General features: G+C 34.6%; 1 protein-coding gene across 1 annotated transcript in view; it reads left to right on the plus strand.

The window, feature by feature from the left end:
• Positions 1 to 17,928, plus strand: part of LOC145266584 (guanine nucleotide-binding protein G(o) subunit alpha-like) — a 101,238-nt gene that overhangs the window by 66,581 nt on the left and 16,729 nt on the right. The window contains exons 2-4 of the mRNA XM_080122428.1: positions 7,171 to 7,262; positions 12,765 to 12,857; positions 15,285 to 15,445. Of these exons, the coding sequence (XP_079978554.1) occupies positions 7,171 to 7,262; positions 12,765 to 12,857; positions 15,285 to 15,445 (346 nt within the window). The remainder of the gene's footprint in view (positions 1 to 7,170; positions 7,263 to 12,764; positions 12,858 to 15,284; positions 15,446 to 17,928) is intronic.

Consider the following 17,928-nt stretch of genomic DNA (forward strand, 5'->3'; position numbering starts at 1 on the left):
TTGGATTGATATTTTTATTAAAAAAATTAAAATATAAATAAATTTGTGTAAATATATATAAAAAATGCACTCTTAGTCGCAAAAATCCGCTTGAATGTGCCAAGGTGAAGGTTAAACCAATGTCAACCAGAATCCGGTCAGGGTCCTGATTCCCTACATTCTCCGAAAAATGTTCTGGCAAATTATGTATTTTTAGTTGCACATACAGTCAACAAAATAGTTCGTCATTGTAAAATTAAAAAAATAGTCTATGCTAATAAATTTGTCTGTCCGATTTTGATTTGAGCCTCTAGAGGTTGGAAGATATTTACTTCTCTTTCAGTGCAGAAAAGTGTGACACAAGGTCTGGAAGGTGAAGAAAGTCAACTCTGTGTCCCCAAAGGAGGAGCATCGGCCATTTAAAAATTGCTTAAGCAGCCCCATCAGGATTCCCCAGTAGATGTGCTTCAGATAATACGTAATAAATTTACTCCACTCAAGACGGGAGATAGCTTGTGTGGGTGGACTTCCTAGAACGTCACAGGATGTTTCCGTCGTTCCTCAATCAACAGAGAAAAGGCGATTTTAAAGAAATGGCCAATACTCTGTTGGCTTTAGAGCTAAAGTAACTCCTTAAGGGGTGGGAAGATGTGTTAAATAATAGCCGGATAGAAGCAGTTAATTATCTATATCTGTCTAGCGGAGTAAGCAAGAGAATTTGAATGATGACAAGTTTTGACAAGTATCAAACTCTGTGACCAGTCAGTTTGCACCAGAAGTATGAAGCAGGGACTGGACGTGATGTGTCAGGTGTAAGCTGAGTTAAGCTTAGTTTGAGTTTGATCCTGGACGCCAAACAAGCAAGATGGGTTAAGGTCTCCCCACGAGGGAGGTGACGGTCTCAAATAGAGGACCCACAAGCCAAAGATCGTCGGTCACTTCATTCCTGCTGACAAGATGCCTGTGAGTGAATAAGCCATATAAAAAAACACATCATCTTGGATTCATGTCTTGAAGCGTCTTCGTTGCAGCAGGTTCCCGCTCTCCCAACAACGGTGGCCCTGTCGGTGGGGCATTAGAATACACCGACTGCCCTGCAGAGGGTAAAAGTCCCTCAATGGGGGTCCTGGATATGACCTTAAACTATATCCAGTGGTGAGGCCCCAGCTTGTGGGCTTTGGGGAGTGTGGAGCCACCCTTTAATTACCATTGCTCCCAGGTCCACTCTGACCCGGAGTGGTAGTACCTGTTAGGGTCCCAACTATGGGTTAAATAGAAACCGACTTGAAAACAACAAATATATTCTATTAAAAAGTTTTTCTTCAAAATCTTTGGATTCGGCATTAAATAACCCGAAAAGGGTTGATATGCCGTAAAACAAAAACAACCAACCAATCAACCAACTACGGTTGGCGAATCCCTCAGATGCAGCTAGCAGCAGACAAGTATGTCGCGTATTATATGCTTGACACACACACACACACACCTACAACACTAGATTAGTCACAGGCTGTCAAGTAAATAGGCATTAAGGGATCTGAGGACAATAGTCCGTTATATACGTACACCGCGCACGTGTGTGTGTACTTCAGAATAATGAAATTCAATAAATCTACTAGTATGCAAATCCAGTGATTATCAGCCTTACAAAATATTATTAGATGTAATATTTTGTATAAGACAATCCCAGCTAAATAAAATTACTCAATATACTAGATAAAGCAAATAAATCATAATTTGGTATTTAAATTTTCTGATTTGAAAAGGTTAATTCTTAAATATAGACTTTTTTCTATTGTTAGCAAACAAAGAATACAGTTTAATAAAATAATTTATTAAACTGTATTCTTTATTTGCAAACAATAAAAAGAAAATTCTATATTTGAAAATTAACCTTTTCAAATCATAAAATTTAAATACCAAATTACGAGATATATATATATATATTTATTTACCAGTGGTGAAAAAAAATATATATATTTATTTATTTATTTACCAGTGGTGAAAAAACCGGACTAGAGTGCTCAATGTGTAGTCAGAGCAGTATATAGGAAATTTATTACTGTGAGTCCAGAATGAGTTTACAAATTGTTTCAGCTAGAGGAAAATCCTCAAAGAGAGGAAAAAATCCAACTAGCATCGTCAGAATTCATAGATGGACTAAGTTATAAAGTCAAATTATTGTAAACTCATTCTGGACTCACAGTAATAAATTTCCTATATATAAGTGGCTCGTTAGTTAAGAATAAGAATGTTTTAAAAACGATTTCGTGAAATGACAATACAACAGATGATGTTGACAAATGACAAGTATTTAAATTCAGGCAAACCCGAGAGTGTTTACGCAGCCCTGTCGTCTGCACCACATCTGGATAATATAATTGTTGTTTTGGGATAAATTCTTGCATAATATAAGTTTTTTTTTTGTTTGTTTGTTTTCTTGGGGGGGGGGGCAATGTATTCTAGGAATATATATTCGCCCCTCTGCATGGTGAATTTGTAGTTCCACCGACAGAACAAGCATCATCATCATCATCATCATAATAATAATTGTTGTTGTTTTCGTCTACTTCTTCGTTTTGATAACAGCAGGCGTATTAAAAACCAGTACAAGATAACAAAGCTGTATGGAATTTTATTCTGGACTCATTTTTTTTAAATTTTTTATTTTATATAAAAACTTATCAAGGCCCAAAGGTCACTCAAGGATAAGGGTTCATAAATGTAAGGTGCTAGTTTAGTAATTACTAATAGAGTAGATTGGCTAGAATTTGTATTATTCAAGGGGATGGCTACACAAAAACTTGTTGACATTGAACTTGAAGGCTACCATATTGTAGTCGGTTGGGAAGCAGGCCAGTGGAACAGTGTTCCACAGGTGGGGTAATTCTAGGAAAGAAGCTTTGTACCTGAAGACTGCATTTAGATTTAGGCACAGCTAAAGAGTGGGGGGAAATTGTTGATAGTGGTTGTAGCTAGGCGAGTATTTTTTGTGAAAGTTCGGAAATTTAAAAACATTATCTTTCATTTAGCAATTAATGATATATAGATATAACGTTTTCAATGATTTTTTTTTTAAGTGCAACAGAATGTACATTACATAAAATAAATCAAGGTAATTTTTTGATTCAATTTAAATTAAATTTTTATACCTTACTTTGTAAAATTTATAAAAGTGCACTTTGAAGATAAATAAATTTCAAATTGAATCTTGTACCTTTATTTTTAAAGCCTATAGTAAAAACATTTTGTTTAACAATTTTCATGCCTTGGATGAAATGCTTTTCTAACTTGTGTATATATATATATATATATATATATATATATATATATATATATATATATATATATATATAATGTGTGTGTTGTTGGATTTTCAAATTCAGACCCAAATAGCAATGTGTCTGATTTTCTGATATCTGATTATAATTATTATTTTACGATTAAAACGAGCGACTTCTTTACCAAAATCTCAAACACAGCATGGGGCCAAGAAAACTCCCAAATCCTGAGTTTGACATGCTCTTGTCAAGCCCAGCAGTTGAGAGACGCAGTAGCCAAACAGTCCCCTTTCAGATCTAATTGCCAAACTATTAATGCGATTCAAACCGTCGTTTTGAGAACGACTCACAAACTATCTGAATGCGACACACTTCACTCTCTGCTGCTGCCTGCCCTCTGAGTCCCCTTTACACCTAGCGACTCCAGTGGCTCTAGCTTACTCCAGCAGCTTCCAGCCGTTATTTCTAGAGCCTACTGACGTCCATCCGTCAGAATATGCTCTGATGAAATTGTTGCATTTGTGCTACCTTGACGTACATATCCCTGACAATCCCGCTCTTTTTTTACATAGGCATAATCACTTATCAAGGCACAGAGACCACTCAAGGATAAGGGTTAAGAGTGTACAGTAGTCAATTGGACAAATATAGTAATCGTTAGTAATGGAAATTCGGTAAATTTGTTAACTTAAGTGGAACGGCTCATCAAGAACTTGTTTACGTTAGACTTGAAGATAACCATATTGTAGTCAGCTGGAAAGCAGGAAAACGGAAGACAATTCCACAGGCGTGCAGTTCTAAGTAAGAAGCTTTGTTCGTGGAATCTACGTTTAGGTTTAGGCACAGATAAAGAGTGAGGGGGAGTTATTGATAGTGTTTTCAGCTAGACGAGTGTTTCTTAGCAACAAAATCTCACCCCGTTCACTTTTAAAATCCCTAAATGCCAGAAAGCTTTCTACTCTAATAGTTTTTTTTTTCTCCTCTCGGACAGCTAGACTTTGGAATTCCCTTCCTGCTTCCCTGACTGTACTGATATGCAGGAGTTTAAATGTAATGTAAACCAACATCTTGATTAATCTTTCCTATGTATGGTCTCAAATAATAGCCACTTAAGTTCAAGTGGCGATATGCCTTGTTAGGGGTGAACGTGAGTAAAATAAAAAAAATAATAAAAAATAAAAAAAAATAAATAAAATAAATAAATAAATAAATAAAAGATAACCAACATGGAAGCGAACGTTAAATGGGGATTAGAAAATCTTCTTTCTCAATTGAACAATGATTCCCAAAGAAAATTTTTTTTTTTCCAGGCAAAAACGCCTTTTTCTTTTTGCTTGCAAAGGAAAAGAAAATGGCTGAATAAAAAAAAAAAGGTTCAAATCAGGAGGTAAAAAAAAAAAAAAAAAAAAAAAAAAAAAATGGCCGGTCAGCCACCTGCGTCTTTTATTTCCTGTCCAAGGTCAGCAACGTTTTCATGGAAACACAAAACTTTTGTTTGCATTCAACATAAATTAGGCAAACAAATGAGATTTTCTTTTTGCCTTCTTTCAGTTGGGTTAAATATTAATAAAAGAAAAGAATGGACAGTTTCATTATGTCTGTTTCTTTAAAGCTGTATATATGTGTATGTCCAGAGAGAGGGGAAAAGTAGATGAGACTAAAAATGATCTCTACATGAGATAGATACATATATATTCGAATATTCCATTAAATTTCTCCTTTCCCTCTCAAGCATCGAGTTCCTATTTACAATGCTTCCCCACGGGACAGTTAGACACCAGGGTCGTTTTTTTTTTTTTTTTTTTTTCTTTTTTTAACGTGAGGAAAAGAAACAAAAAAAATAAAAAAATTGTCTGTCGTGAAAGATTTCTCCTCCACTGAGAAAGAACAAGAAATTTAAGTGCAGCATCTGAAAAACAGATACTACACTTTGAGATGTTAAATCTTTTATTCAGGTTAAAAATACAATATAAATTCAACTCAAACAAAAAAAAACTTTAGGCACAAGGCCAACTCAAAAGGAGGGGAGAATGGGAGTCGTTGGTCATCCCTGTCACTCCAGAACTAAACAAAAGTTTCTCTTAGCTAGTATTTACTTCAACTATAATACCGCATTCACCCTTTCGTGCTGGAGGACGTCCTATTTAGAACTCAATCGTTTAAAACATTTTTTATTGACGTGTAAAACAAAAAAAAGATAACAATAATGATACAATAATTCATTTGTGTCGTTGGGGGGCAAAATTACAGAAGTGGCTAGTAGGACCCTTCCAACCCCATCTAGTTGATAGATCACCCGTTTCACTTCGGTTTGTAAAGGAACCTGAGGTCCTGCAGGACGGTCTCTAAGTGGGAGTGCTCTCTGGATGGGGCGAAATGGAGAAAAGAAAAATTGGACAGATACTACACTTTGATCTTGGCCCAAAGGCCAAGAACGTCGAGTTAGTAAAGAAGTTGAGAATAAAATTTTCCTCTTCCCAATTGACCATTTAAATGTTATCGCATACGTTTCTTATGATCTTTGGTCTGACTGGATTCCAGGATGAGAATTCATCTAGTCTGGTGGAGGATAAATGAGTTATTAGATTAAATGTAGAATTGTTGAATTAGCAGGTTCAAGAAGTGAAAAAAATGTAACTATGGGATAAATAAAGACCTGCCCAATTAGAAATTTCTTGAAGCCGTCCAACACATGCCTGCATGTAAAATGCGCATATGATGCTGACGAACAGCAGGTTACTTTAATTGGTACCCTTGTTTGGATTCGCTTTCTTCCTTACTTCCTAAATTAAGTTTCACAGGAATATGTGTACTCAAACTGTTTTATATTTATATTATATCTCCACTCTTTGTTTTTTATACGAAAAGTAAATTTCAGTGTATAAGAATTATTTGATATTGCAGATATTCATAATCGCACCCTATTTCCAAAAGAGGGGAGATATAACATAAAAATATTTGGAATCAAGTCTCCTCTTGCTGTTACTTCAGATCATTCGAAAACATAGCAAGTTTAAGTCTCCACTCAATCAAGGCCAGAGGTTTTGGGGGAAATATCAGATATTTTGTAATTCATATGCAAAACTAGGAAAACAAATGACTGACTGAAACATTTTATGGCTGCAAAAAAGTACCAAAAATAGGCTCTGGATGATTCCCTTATGCTTAATATCTTTGGTTCCATGAGCCGAAACTACATGCAAATTTGCAGGCTTTTTGAAGATTATAATACTATTCTATGATTAAAATTTTATGGCAATTGGTAAAAAAGAACCTATATTTTTCAACCAATAAATATACCCAAATTTGCCTACATTCGTATATATAGTGTCCTGGCAGGCCAGTTTCGATTTTGCTGTTTCGGTTGTCTCGCCTATGGCCTTGCCAGGCCACTAATATATTATATGCACGGGCATACAGACAAGATTGAAGCCAATCCAGAGTTTTATAATTAAGATTTAAATCCAATGGTGGAGTGGTTCTTGGCAGTGACGTGCACAGAACTTTCAGGGCATGTGTGCAAGTGAAAAATAAAAGGCCAAAATATAGTAATGAACACCCGTCTCAATGGGGCACAAGTCTATAATAGATTCCTCTGAAAAGGACACTTTGAAAACCCCCGAAGTAAAAGGGGCAGGTGCTTGGACACTTCTAGCCACACCCCACCTTTGCATGTACCTGGTTCTTGGCAATATCTTAAGATGCGATTATCACCCAAAATAGTCCTACCAAAGGTAGAGACCGTGCCATAGATTGGTAATCCCATGTTCAATGGTCGGTAGGTACCACACATCTGTCCCCCACCCCACACTTTTTTTAGATTGACATTAACATCTTTGATGATTTTATTATTTCTTTCACATTGTTATGCGTTTTATTTTATTTATTTATTTATTTTTTTTTTGGACAGGTGCGGCCGAAAGTGGCAAAAGTACATTAGTTAAACAAATGAAGATTATCCACAATGACGGCTTCTCAAAAGATGAACTTCTTGCTTTTCGGGTAAGTAACCTTTATCTTATTTTTAGCCATTTATTTTTTACCTATGTAATACTCTGTTCCTTCTTTGGTTAGTCCTTAGGTTATGCTTTGAAAATGGCTAAATACAACTTTTGATGGCCAAAATATTAAAAAAAAAAAAAAAAAAAAATTAAATTTGCTAAATTTGGCTTCAAAAAGGCCAAATATAATTTTAATGGTTAAACTACTTTAAACTACTTTTGAAGGTTTAAACTACTATTTAGCAAATTTGGCCTTTTTTTTTAAAGTAGATTTTTCAAAATAAGTTTAAAAGATTAAAATAGTTTAATCTTTTAAACTTTTTTTAAAAAGGCCAAATTTGTTAAATTTGGCTTTAAAATGGCTAAATATAATTTTTGATGGCCAAACTCGTGAAATTTGGCTTTAAAACGTTTTTTTTTTTTTTTTATTTCTAAATTTTAGATATTATACATCTGAGGCAACGCCAATTAAGAAAATACCAACTTTGTGGGTATTTGTTTTTTCATTTTTGACTTTTAGTCGGATCTACAAACATGCACAGACAACTGCCCTTTTAATAAGAGATAATGTTAAGTTATTATACATCAAGAGTTATGCCTTTTGAGTTAACAGCGGCCTTTTAATTTACATAGTTCTTTATTAATAATCTATCTGCTTGTTTCTTAGTCCGTACATTAAGGGCTCCTTGAATCTTTGACAGACTATGGATACTCACAATACTGGATACTCAATTGAGTCAGTTCTATATTTAAAATCCAATGAAAACTATTTTCATAGAAAGGTTAATAAACTCAAATAATAATTTGACCAAGGTTGTTTTCTTAGAGCCTCAGACCAGAACATCTGCAACAGACAGATGAAACTTTCAGGTCATAAATGCATAAGTTCATTCACCATAACAATGCAATTTGCAATCCCTCTGATCCATTCAGGCAGAATAAAATAATAGGAGGCATTATTTTTGGAATATCCCTGGTGTGTGTGTGTGTGTGTGTGTGTGTGTGTGTGTGCACATATATATATATATATATATATATATATATATATATATATATAAAATATATTTTAGTCATCGACATACAGATCTGTTTCGTTGTTTCACAACTCCTCAGTGCCGCTAGACTAACACCTATCCCAAGCCGAGGATTGAACCTAGAACCGTCGTGATGACAGTCGGCAGTTCTACCCCCTGACTACGGAAGCGGTGGCCGCAAATTAATCTGTCCGAATGTCTATTTAAATAAACATCCGTCCGCCGCTCGTAGAGGGCTCAAACGTTTGTTTGTAAACAAACCACGAGCTTCGCATTTTTTCAGCTAAATTAAGTGGCGAGTGAGATTATTTACGATAGTGCTCAACCCAAAAGGGGGGGCTTTATAAAATATATTTTAGTCATCTACATACAGATCTGTTTCGTTGTTTCATATATATATATATATATATATATAATATACACACACACAAACACTAGCTGGGCGCCCAGTGTTGCCTGGTCATAAAATAAGCTTAAATATATTTTAATTTATGCAGATTACATATTTATTCTTATATAGTCAATTCTCTATTGATTATTATATTGTACCCAATATATAATAATGAGTTCATATTAAAAGAATAAAAAATTACTTGGGTGCTATCAGTTAGAATCGAAACCAAAGCATTTTGCACTCCAACCTTGGTTGTTACCATTTGAGCTATCGACAGCTGGATAAAAAAATAATTAAAAATGAATTAACTTTAATGTACAAATCCATATTTGCGCTTGCATTCAAATAACAGGTTTAGTAAATTACATCTGCCAAATTCGATTTTTTTTTCAATTTTGACCTGCTTAGCAACTATTTTTACCGGTTAGAAACCCATAAAAGAATGTTTCACAAAAAATGCAATCATTTGACTCGCCTCACACCACTTAATGACCTTGCATCTGAGATGCACTTTGAAAAAATGGAGATATACAGACACACACAGAGACATAGTGAGTTTTGTAAATTAGGTTATTGGCTACATATATGCACACATAATTCAGCTGCACCTCATTTAGAGATTCCGTCTAAATCTCAAAATGGGATGCAACTGAAACATGTATGCACATATGTAATCAATAATGGTTCTATAAATATTAATACTGTATTGTGCACTTTTTTGATAAACACCAGAGTTTCAGTGGCTTTACATCTGGAAAACTACAATTATTTATATATATATATATATATATATATATATATATTTGTGTAAACAAATCTAGCTTGGGTATTTGGACGATGTCAAAACATCGTTAATTCACTGCCCGCACAGCAGCTGCTGATTGGCGTAATGGTTAAAAGTCTTGACTGTCGTACGCGCGATCGGGTTTCAATCCTGGCTTGAGATAGTTGCCTGTCTAGCTGCACTGATTCGCTGTGATACAGCGAAACAGTACTGTATGTGGATGACTAAAATATATATATATATATATATATATATATATAAAATGGTAAGAAAATGACGATATCAAACTATATAGTAATATATAGAGATTTATTTATTAAGGATATACATAAATTGGGGTGTAGAGTAAGTGAAAATATATATGACAAAATTATATTCCAAATTTCTAAGATGTTGACCATCTTACCGTTTACTTCTTTAAGTATGTTGACATGCACAACTCTTGACAGCATCCATCAAATGAAAAAATAATTGCAGCTTCTTTCCCAATTTTCGGATTTTGTAATCAGACCCATATTAATTTATTTTCTTTTAAAATTGATAAGTGCTTTTTCGTCTGAGTTAAGGGTGAAATAAATTCAAGAATTGACATGATCATTACATGAATGATTCTGCGTTACGAAACAGGTGCTGTCAAGAATTGTGAATGTCAACGTACATAAAGAAATAAGATGGTCAGCATCTTGAAATATGTTATTTATTTGTTATATGCTCTGTAGTTACATCGCGCTTCATAAATTAAAGGATTGGTATGAATAAAAGGTGAAATATAATTGAATAAACATATTTCCTCATATATATATATATATATATATATATATATATTAGTTGCCTGGCAAGGCCACAGGGAAGATAATAGAAGTAGCAAAACAGTCAGGCGACCATCATATAAAGCGTCAGCACATATGCGTATAGTCTCATCCAACGGCCGTTGGATGAGACTATAAGCATATGTGCTGACGCTTTATATGATGGTCGCCTGACTGCTCCACGGTTTTCTAAAGAGATTCTTATTGAACTCATTTTAATGTGTACGAAATCCGTGGAATTTAGTTTTTGTGATATTATGTACTGTCAGGTTGATGGGGTTTAAATGGGGAGTCCGTTGGCCCCAACTTTAGCGGACATTTTCGTCGGGTACTATGAATCCGTTATGTTTAATTCTACAACTAAACCCACTGCATATTTCAGATATGTTGACGACACTTTTGCTATTTTTCCTTCGCAAAGTGAAGCGTCAATATTTTTTAATAGGTTGAATTCTTTACATGGGGCTCTTAAGTTCACTATGGAAAGTGAGAAGGACAATTCGCTTCCTTTCTTGGATGTTCTTGTCGAACGCTCAAGGGGGGGGGCTTTCTCACTACAATTTATAGAAAGCCGACATTTACTGGCCTATATGTGAACTGGTTGTCTTTTGTACCTAAATCACGTAAGGTCGGCTTAATTAATACTTTGGTACATAGAGCCCTCATGATTTGTTCGCCTAACAGATTAGATGTTGAACTCTATAAGATCAGGGAAATATTCATCAATAATGGGTATCCTGTTGACCTTATTGATGACTGTATTTTCAAAAAGGTTGCGGATTTTAAATCCCCTAAAAAGTTTGGACCCTTTAAATGCCCGGTTTATTTGAAATTACCGTGGATTGGGGAGGGGAGTAATAGAATTTCCAAACAGATTCGAAGAAGTATTTACGAATGCTTCAATTCGGTGACCTTGCGTTTGGTATATACTACGAGACCTGCTTTTCCGTCTTTCCGCAAGGATAGTTTGCCTTACATCCAAAATAGTAATATTGTATATCAGTTTAGATGCCAGTGCGATGCTGGTTATGTTGGGCGAACATCCTTGCACCTTTTGACTCGTATAAACCAGCATGTTCCATCGAAGATCAGACAAGGGAGGATGGGGTTTGGTGGTCTCCCTCCTTCTGCAGTCTTGGACTCTGCTATTGGCCAGCATTTGGTTGACAACCCGTGCTGTGCCGATAGATATAAAATAGATTGGTTCGAGGTGCTACATAGAGCGGACTCCAAAAACCATTTAAAGATTTTGGAGGCCGTCTCTATCGCGGTGCGTCAACCTTCTTTATGCCGGCAAAAAGAAACATCAAACGCATTGTTTCTCTTTGGGGAACTTTAAATTTTTTTCTCCCGCTTTTTTTTTTTTTTTTTTTTTTCTCCCTCGTTGTGCCAATATTTTTAATCGTTTTTAAACGTAAATAAATTTAATTAATGTCCCCGTACGTTGGCACATTTAATAAGTTCCCCAATAGAACTCTTTATTTTCGTTACAATATTATTTAGATTGCTATCGATTTACTCCTGACGAGATGATAGCCGAAAGAGCTCTCAAGAAACTTCCGCCTAGTATTTTATTTGAAACTATATATATATATATATGTATATATATATCACTTTTTGGGGTAATTTTATAAGTTTGAAATCTCGGCAACTATTGATCAGAATTAAACAAATGAAGGTTCGTTGGAAAGCTAATGACCTGAATTGTATCGTGGTCTATGTGACTTTTGCCTTTAATGTCGCACATTGTCTAAATAAATGGAGGATCACTTTTTATATTAATTTTACGTAAAATGAGCACCCACTTTATGGCCACCTTTTCTATAAAGTGGGTGTTTATTTTACGTTAAATTAATATAGAAAAATGATCCCCCACTTTTTAAAACTATAATTTATTCATATTATTGAAACTACCTGTTTCCTGGAATTTTAAATGTTATTTTCGTTTTCAGCACCCTCGGAAAACCTACAACAGTGGTAATTTTAAAGGATTTTTTGTGGGTCGAAAGATACTGCATCTTTACCAATATTTCAATCAGTCATTTGTTTTCCTAGTTTTGCATATGAATTACAAAATATCTGATAACAGTAAGGGGAGACTTGATTCCAAATATCTCTCGTATGTTATATCTCCACTCTTTGATTTTCATACTTAAAGTAAATTTCACAGTGTATAATGATTATTTGATACTGGAGATCTTCATAAATGTTAAATGTAAATTCAAAATGTCACGAGGGGTAAATAAGATGAAAAATAAACAAAAAAAAACTCTCTCCTGACGAAATTAGGTCAAAAAGTAGTTTGATTTGTAAACAAATATTTGTTTTGTTTTTTTTTTAATCTGCGTTGAATTGGCTTACTAAATTGAATTATATATTTCTGTTCTGCATTTTAGTTTTGTTTCATTTGTAAAAATATTGTAATTTTCGTTTTAAAAAAAAAATATCCAATTTTTCTTAATTTTCATTGATTTGTTTTTAGCCGGCTGTGTTGGATAATTTACTAAATTCCATGAAGTATGTCCTGACTGGTATGGGCCTTCTGCGGGTGAAATTAGAAGATCCCAGGAACAGGGTAAGCTACATAATTACCATGTTACCTAAATTTTAATGAGCACTTGGTATATATCTATCCATATAATAATCTGCTTGTTTCTTGCTTATTTAGTTTGCACATTAAAAAAAAAAGGCCAAATACAATTTCCTAAAGCAAAAACTGCTTCAAGAAAGACCAAATTAGTGAATTTTGGCTTTAAAAAGATCTGGTAACCCTGGACAAGAATAACTGACCCCTTTTTGATATAGCCTCATTTCCAGATATCATTACAAAAATATTTGATCATTTTTGTAATGTGAGAAAGGAAATAGTAATTTCGACGTGCAGCGGTTCTTCACCGAAGAAAGAAGTCCGTGAAACATGTTAAAAAAGAACATTTGAAAGAAACTGAGTAAAAAAAAAAAAACATTGTCTACCAAGAGGTGCTTGACTAAAAGAATAAATTAAAGATCGTCTCTTACAATGTGATTTTATTATTTGTATTGAACTATGTAGCACAATATTACTTTCTGAATATTTATTATTACTTATTGATTTATTTCATTTGGGTCAGTTCTTTATTTAAAATACAATGGATATTATTTTCATGGAAATATTATTATATTTTCAACGTGTTATTGGTTTTTCTGTCCAAAAGACTAATTTTTTGCGCTTTACAGAAAAAAATCAGTTTTGCCAAAATATATTTGTTCATTAAATGTATTTCTCATTCCATGGAATCCCCACGGCACCTACTAGTAGTAATAATTGGGAAAAGTGCCTCTATTTTTTATAGTTACGTCTTGATACTGCATTTTATCGGTTTAATAAACACTCAAAAAATGTTACAAATAGCAATGCCATAAAACTACCTGACGAAGGCGAGAGGAATAGTTGGCCAAAACGTTGTGAAACAACAACTAAAGATGAGGATAATAGTCCGCAATAAATAAATGAATAAATAATACTCTTCTCAATAATGAATTCCAATTAATTAGATAATATATACCATTCAGTACGGACCCGACAATGGAAGATCAGATAATAGATAAACATGGATTTATAACACCAAAAAGTTCAACCTTAATCTCTCTTCGGGGCCTGTGGCACAGTCGATAGAGACGTTGAATCTCTACGGTTCCAGATGAACATTTTCTGAAGATAGCCATTTCAATCCTACCCAAAAGCCAGCCAGAGACTTAGTTGGCCAAAAATGTGGTGAGACGACAACAACTATGTAAGGTAGCAATTGCCGAAGATGCAGTTAGGAAATTCGGAGTTCCTATCCCTTGCGGTTACCACCTGATGAAGGCCAGAGGAATAGTTGGCTGAAACATCGTGTGGTCCTGGATATGACCTTAAACTATATCTAGTGGTGAGGCCCCAGCTTGCGGGCTTTGGGGAATGTGAAGCCACCCTCTAATTGCCATTGCTCCCAGATCCACTCTGACCCAGAGTTGTATCTGTTAGGGTCCCAACTATGGGTTAAATAGAAACCGACTTGAAAACAACAAATATATTCTAGTAAAAAAAAAAATTTTCTTCAAAATCTTTGGATTCGGCATTAAATAACCTGAAAAGGGTTGATATGCCGTAAAACAAAAACAACCAACAATCAAAACAACCAAAAAAAGATTAGGATAATAGTCCGCAATAAATAAATGAATAAATAATACTCATCTCAAACATTCCAATTAATTAGTATGTCATAAAACGCTTTTGATAATTACAGATTTCAAGGTAGTTCTATTAAAATAGTCATATTTTAAAAAACAAAATACTACAAGTCCTCAAAATCTTTTTTTTTTTGTCTTAAAAATAATAATCAAAAGCATTTCCCTTATATTTATATATCTATCAGATTTAATATGCTTACTTCAAAATTCAAATGGTGTTCAATGTAGACTTTTCAAAACGTAATATAATCTATAATATAAACCTTACCTGTCTGTTTAAATGTATGAATGTTTGTATGTCTGCCTAAAACTTTTGACAGAGGCAGTGGATTTTCACGAGGTCGGTATCCTTTGGAAGCTCGACCCTTCGTACGACAAATATCAAAAAATTGGCTAAAAACATTTATTCCTTCACCCTCAACTGGGTACTTTTCTACAGGGAGGGGTCGATTTTTTTCACCGATATTTTCAAAAGTCATCCCCTCTTTTCGATTGTCTAGCCTTAATTTAAACCTACGTCACTTATAAGATGTCACTTTTTTTTTTTTTAATGTTCTTTTTCTCCTTTGCGGTACAGGTCCAAGCCTGTCTGCCTGCCTACTACCCCCCCCATTTTTATTTTTTTTTTATTTTGCTCAACACACACCTCCAAACACCTGGGCACCTAGGCTAGTCTAATTTAAAGCTATCTTGTTGGGTTTTTCAACTTTGACCTATATAGCAATACATTTGACAGATCAATATTTATTTCTGACTTTTTTTTTTTTTTCTTTTTTCTGATTGCTTGCAGATTAATGCGCAGACGGTTTTGTCGTGTACATGTTGCATGGATGAGAATCAGACGATGTTGAAGTACATCTGGGATGCGTTGCGGTTACTTTGGAAAGATAAAGGAGTCCGGAATGCTGTATCAAAAGGCTACGAATATGAACTGAACGATTCTGCTATTTAGTGAGTCTTCATATTGCAACGTTCACAACTCTCTCTCTCATATATATATATATATATATATATATATATATAGAGTAATTTATAAAATATATATGGTGATTAAGCTACACTGAATATTCGGCGGTTCATCCACTCTAGGATTCCTCAGGCTTATGCGGAATCCTAGAGTGGATGAAACGCCGAATATTCAGTGTAGCTTAATCGCCATATATATTTTATAAATTACTAACTAGCTCTACCTATGTATTGAGCACTTTTGAAGAGTTTACGCATAAATCTATACTTTCGTATATTAATTTTATGTGAGTAAATGAAGTAGTTATATATATATATATATATATGTTACTTACACATAGGAATTTCCTATATCTCTACAAGCCACCATTCGCCCATGCATGGAGTATCGTTGTCATATTTGGGCTGGTGCATCTGCTAGTAGTCTCTCACTCCTGGACGGGGTTCAAAAGAGAGTCGCCAATTTAATAGGTCCTGAACTGTCAGCTAAGCTTCAACCTCTGTCCTATCGACGAAATGTTGCATCCCTCTACCTATTTTACAAGTATTTTAATGGTAGATGCTCCAATGAACTATAAGCCCTTGTACTCCCTCAACGTAAATACTCCCGACAAGTCTCACTCCTACACAGTAGAGATCTCCAGATGTCAGAAAGACTTCTACTCTAATAGTTTCTTCCTCAGAACTGCTAGACTTTGTAATTCCCTTCTGGGTTCCTGCTTCCTCAATTGTACTGACATGCAGAAGTTCAAGTGTAATGTGAACAGACATCTTGCTGCTCAACTCCCTACATCGTATCCCTGCAAATTATGTCCCAGATAGTGGCCCTCTACATCAGTGGCACAGTGCCTTGTTTTGGGGGTGAAAATGCAATAAAAACAAAAATGTGTGCGTCCTCCTCCATAAACTGCTCCATTGTATCACTGTTGATCGGTACGGGTATACTAGCACCCATCTTGAGCCAAGAATCAAATCTGCAACCATCTAGTTGATAGTCGGTAGTTCTATTATCTGACCTATGAGATCGGCGCTCGTAAATATTTTGAAACAACTTCAAATAAACATTTGACCACTGCTAAATAAGCAGTAGGTCACGAAAATGCTTTACCCAAGAAAGAAGGGGGGGGGGCTTATATATAGTCATCCATAGTTTCACTGTATCATAGCTCATCAGTACAGCTAGACTGGCATCCTTCCCAAGCCAGGAATCGAATCTACATTTTATATATATATATATATATATATATATATATATATATATATATACCCGGTGTGGTCTGTCATAAAATATGCATAAATATCAATTTTTATTCGTGCAGAAATTGAGACATGTGCATGCAAGTATTATGTTTTTTCCTAAACAATTCACTTTTTGTAAGAAAAAAAAAAAATAGAAATACTCAAGCTGAGATCGAAACCAAAACCTAAAGACAGTGTATCAAGTATGATAGCCATAATACCAGCTTGACACGATCTTTTAAAGTGTTTTCAAACCTACTTATCCTTAACATAACATCCTGCCATGTGAACGATTTTCACATGCATAGTTGTGAAACAGTTGACAAATAAAAATACAATGACCCACCCCTCTCCCCTCTACCCAAGTATCAATTTTTCACATTTTGACACCCCTAGCAGCCTTTCTTTTCTGGATGAAAACTGATTAAAAAGTTTTCCACATGTCTGAATACCCTATATACCAAATTTCAAGTCTAGATCAAATATTTCTTTAGTATAAAAGTTTAGAGTTGTCCTCACACATTATCACTTTTATATATATATATATATATATATATATATATATATATATATAGTCATCCACAGACTGTTTCACTGTATCATAGCTTTTCAGCGTGGCTAGACCTGCATCCATGCCAAGCCCAGTGTTGAACCAACAACTATCAAGTTGAGTAGTTCTATCCATCAAGCCACTGGGAGAGGCGCCATCAGCAATGATATCTAACATTGCTTTGTACAAGCATTGGCTGCCACTCTTACAGTGCTCCATTTGTTTACTGGCAGTTTTGCATTATGCTAAAGCAGTAGCAGGTGATATCAATTACCAAGTGTGCTCAACCCAAGAAAGGTGGCTTAAGGGCTACCAGGCATTGTGCGTTTCTATTAAAACTGCTATAATTTTTATCGCTTTATCCATCTCTCTATCTTTCTCTCTTTTCTCCTTCTCTGATTTCCTTTTACCCATCCTCATAGTTTTTTTTTCTTCGGCCAGCCCATTCCTCTCTCTGGACATACATGCAGACAATTTGTTTCTATAGGTTCCTCAAGCAACAAGTAGGCATAAAGGAATTAACTTTGTTACTTCCAGTTAGTTTAGTTACATAATTTTTTTTTTTTTTTTTTTTTTTTTTTTAATGATTAAAATCAATCTCTGAAACAAAAACCAAAAGAACAAAAGAATTTAATTTCCATTTTTTTTTTTTTAAGCTATGATCATAAAACGATTAGCA

Source organism: Euprymna scolopes, chromosome 41 (genome assembly GCF_053919585.1).
Source record: "Euprymna scolopes isolate OS-2025 chromosome 41, ASM5391958v1, whole genome shotgun sequence".
NCBI classification, from domain to species: Eukaryota; Metazoa; Mollusca; class Cephalopoda; order Sepiida; family Sepiolidae; genus Euprymna; species Euprymna scolopes.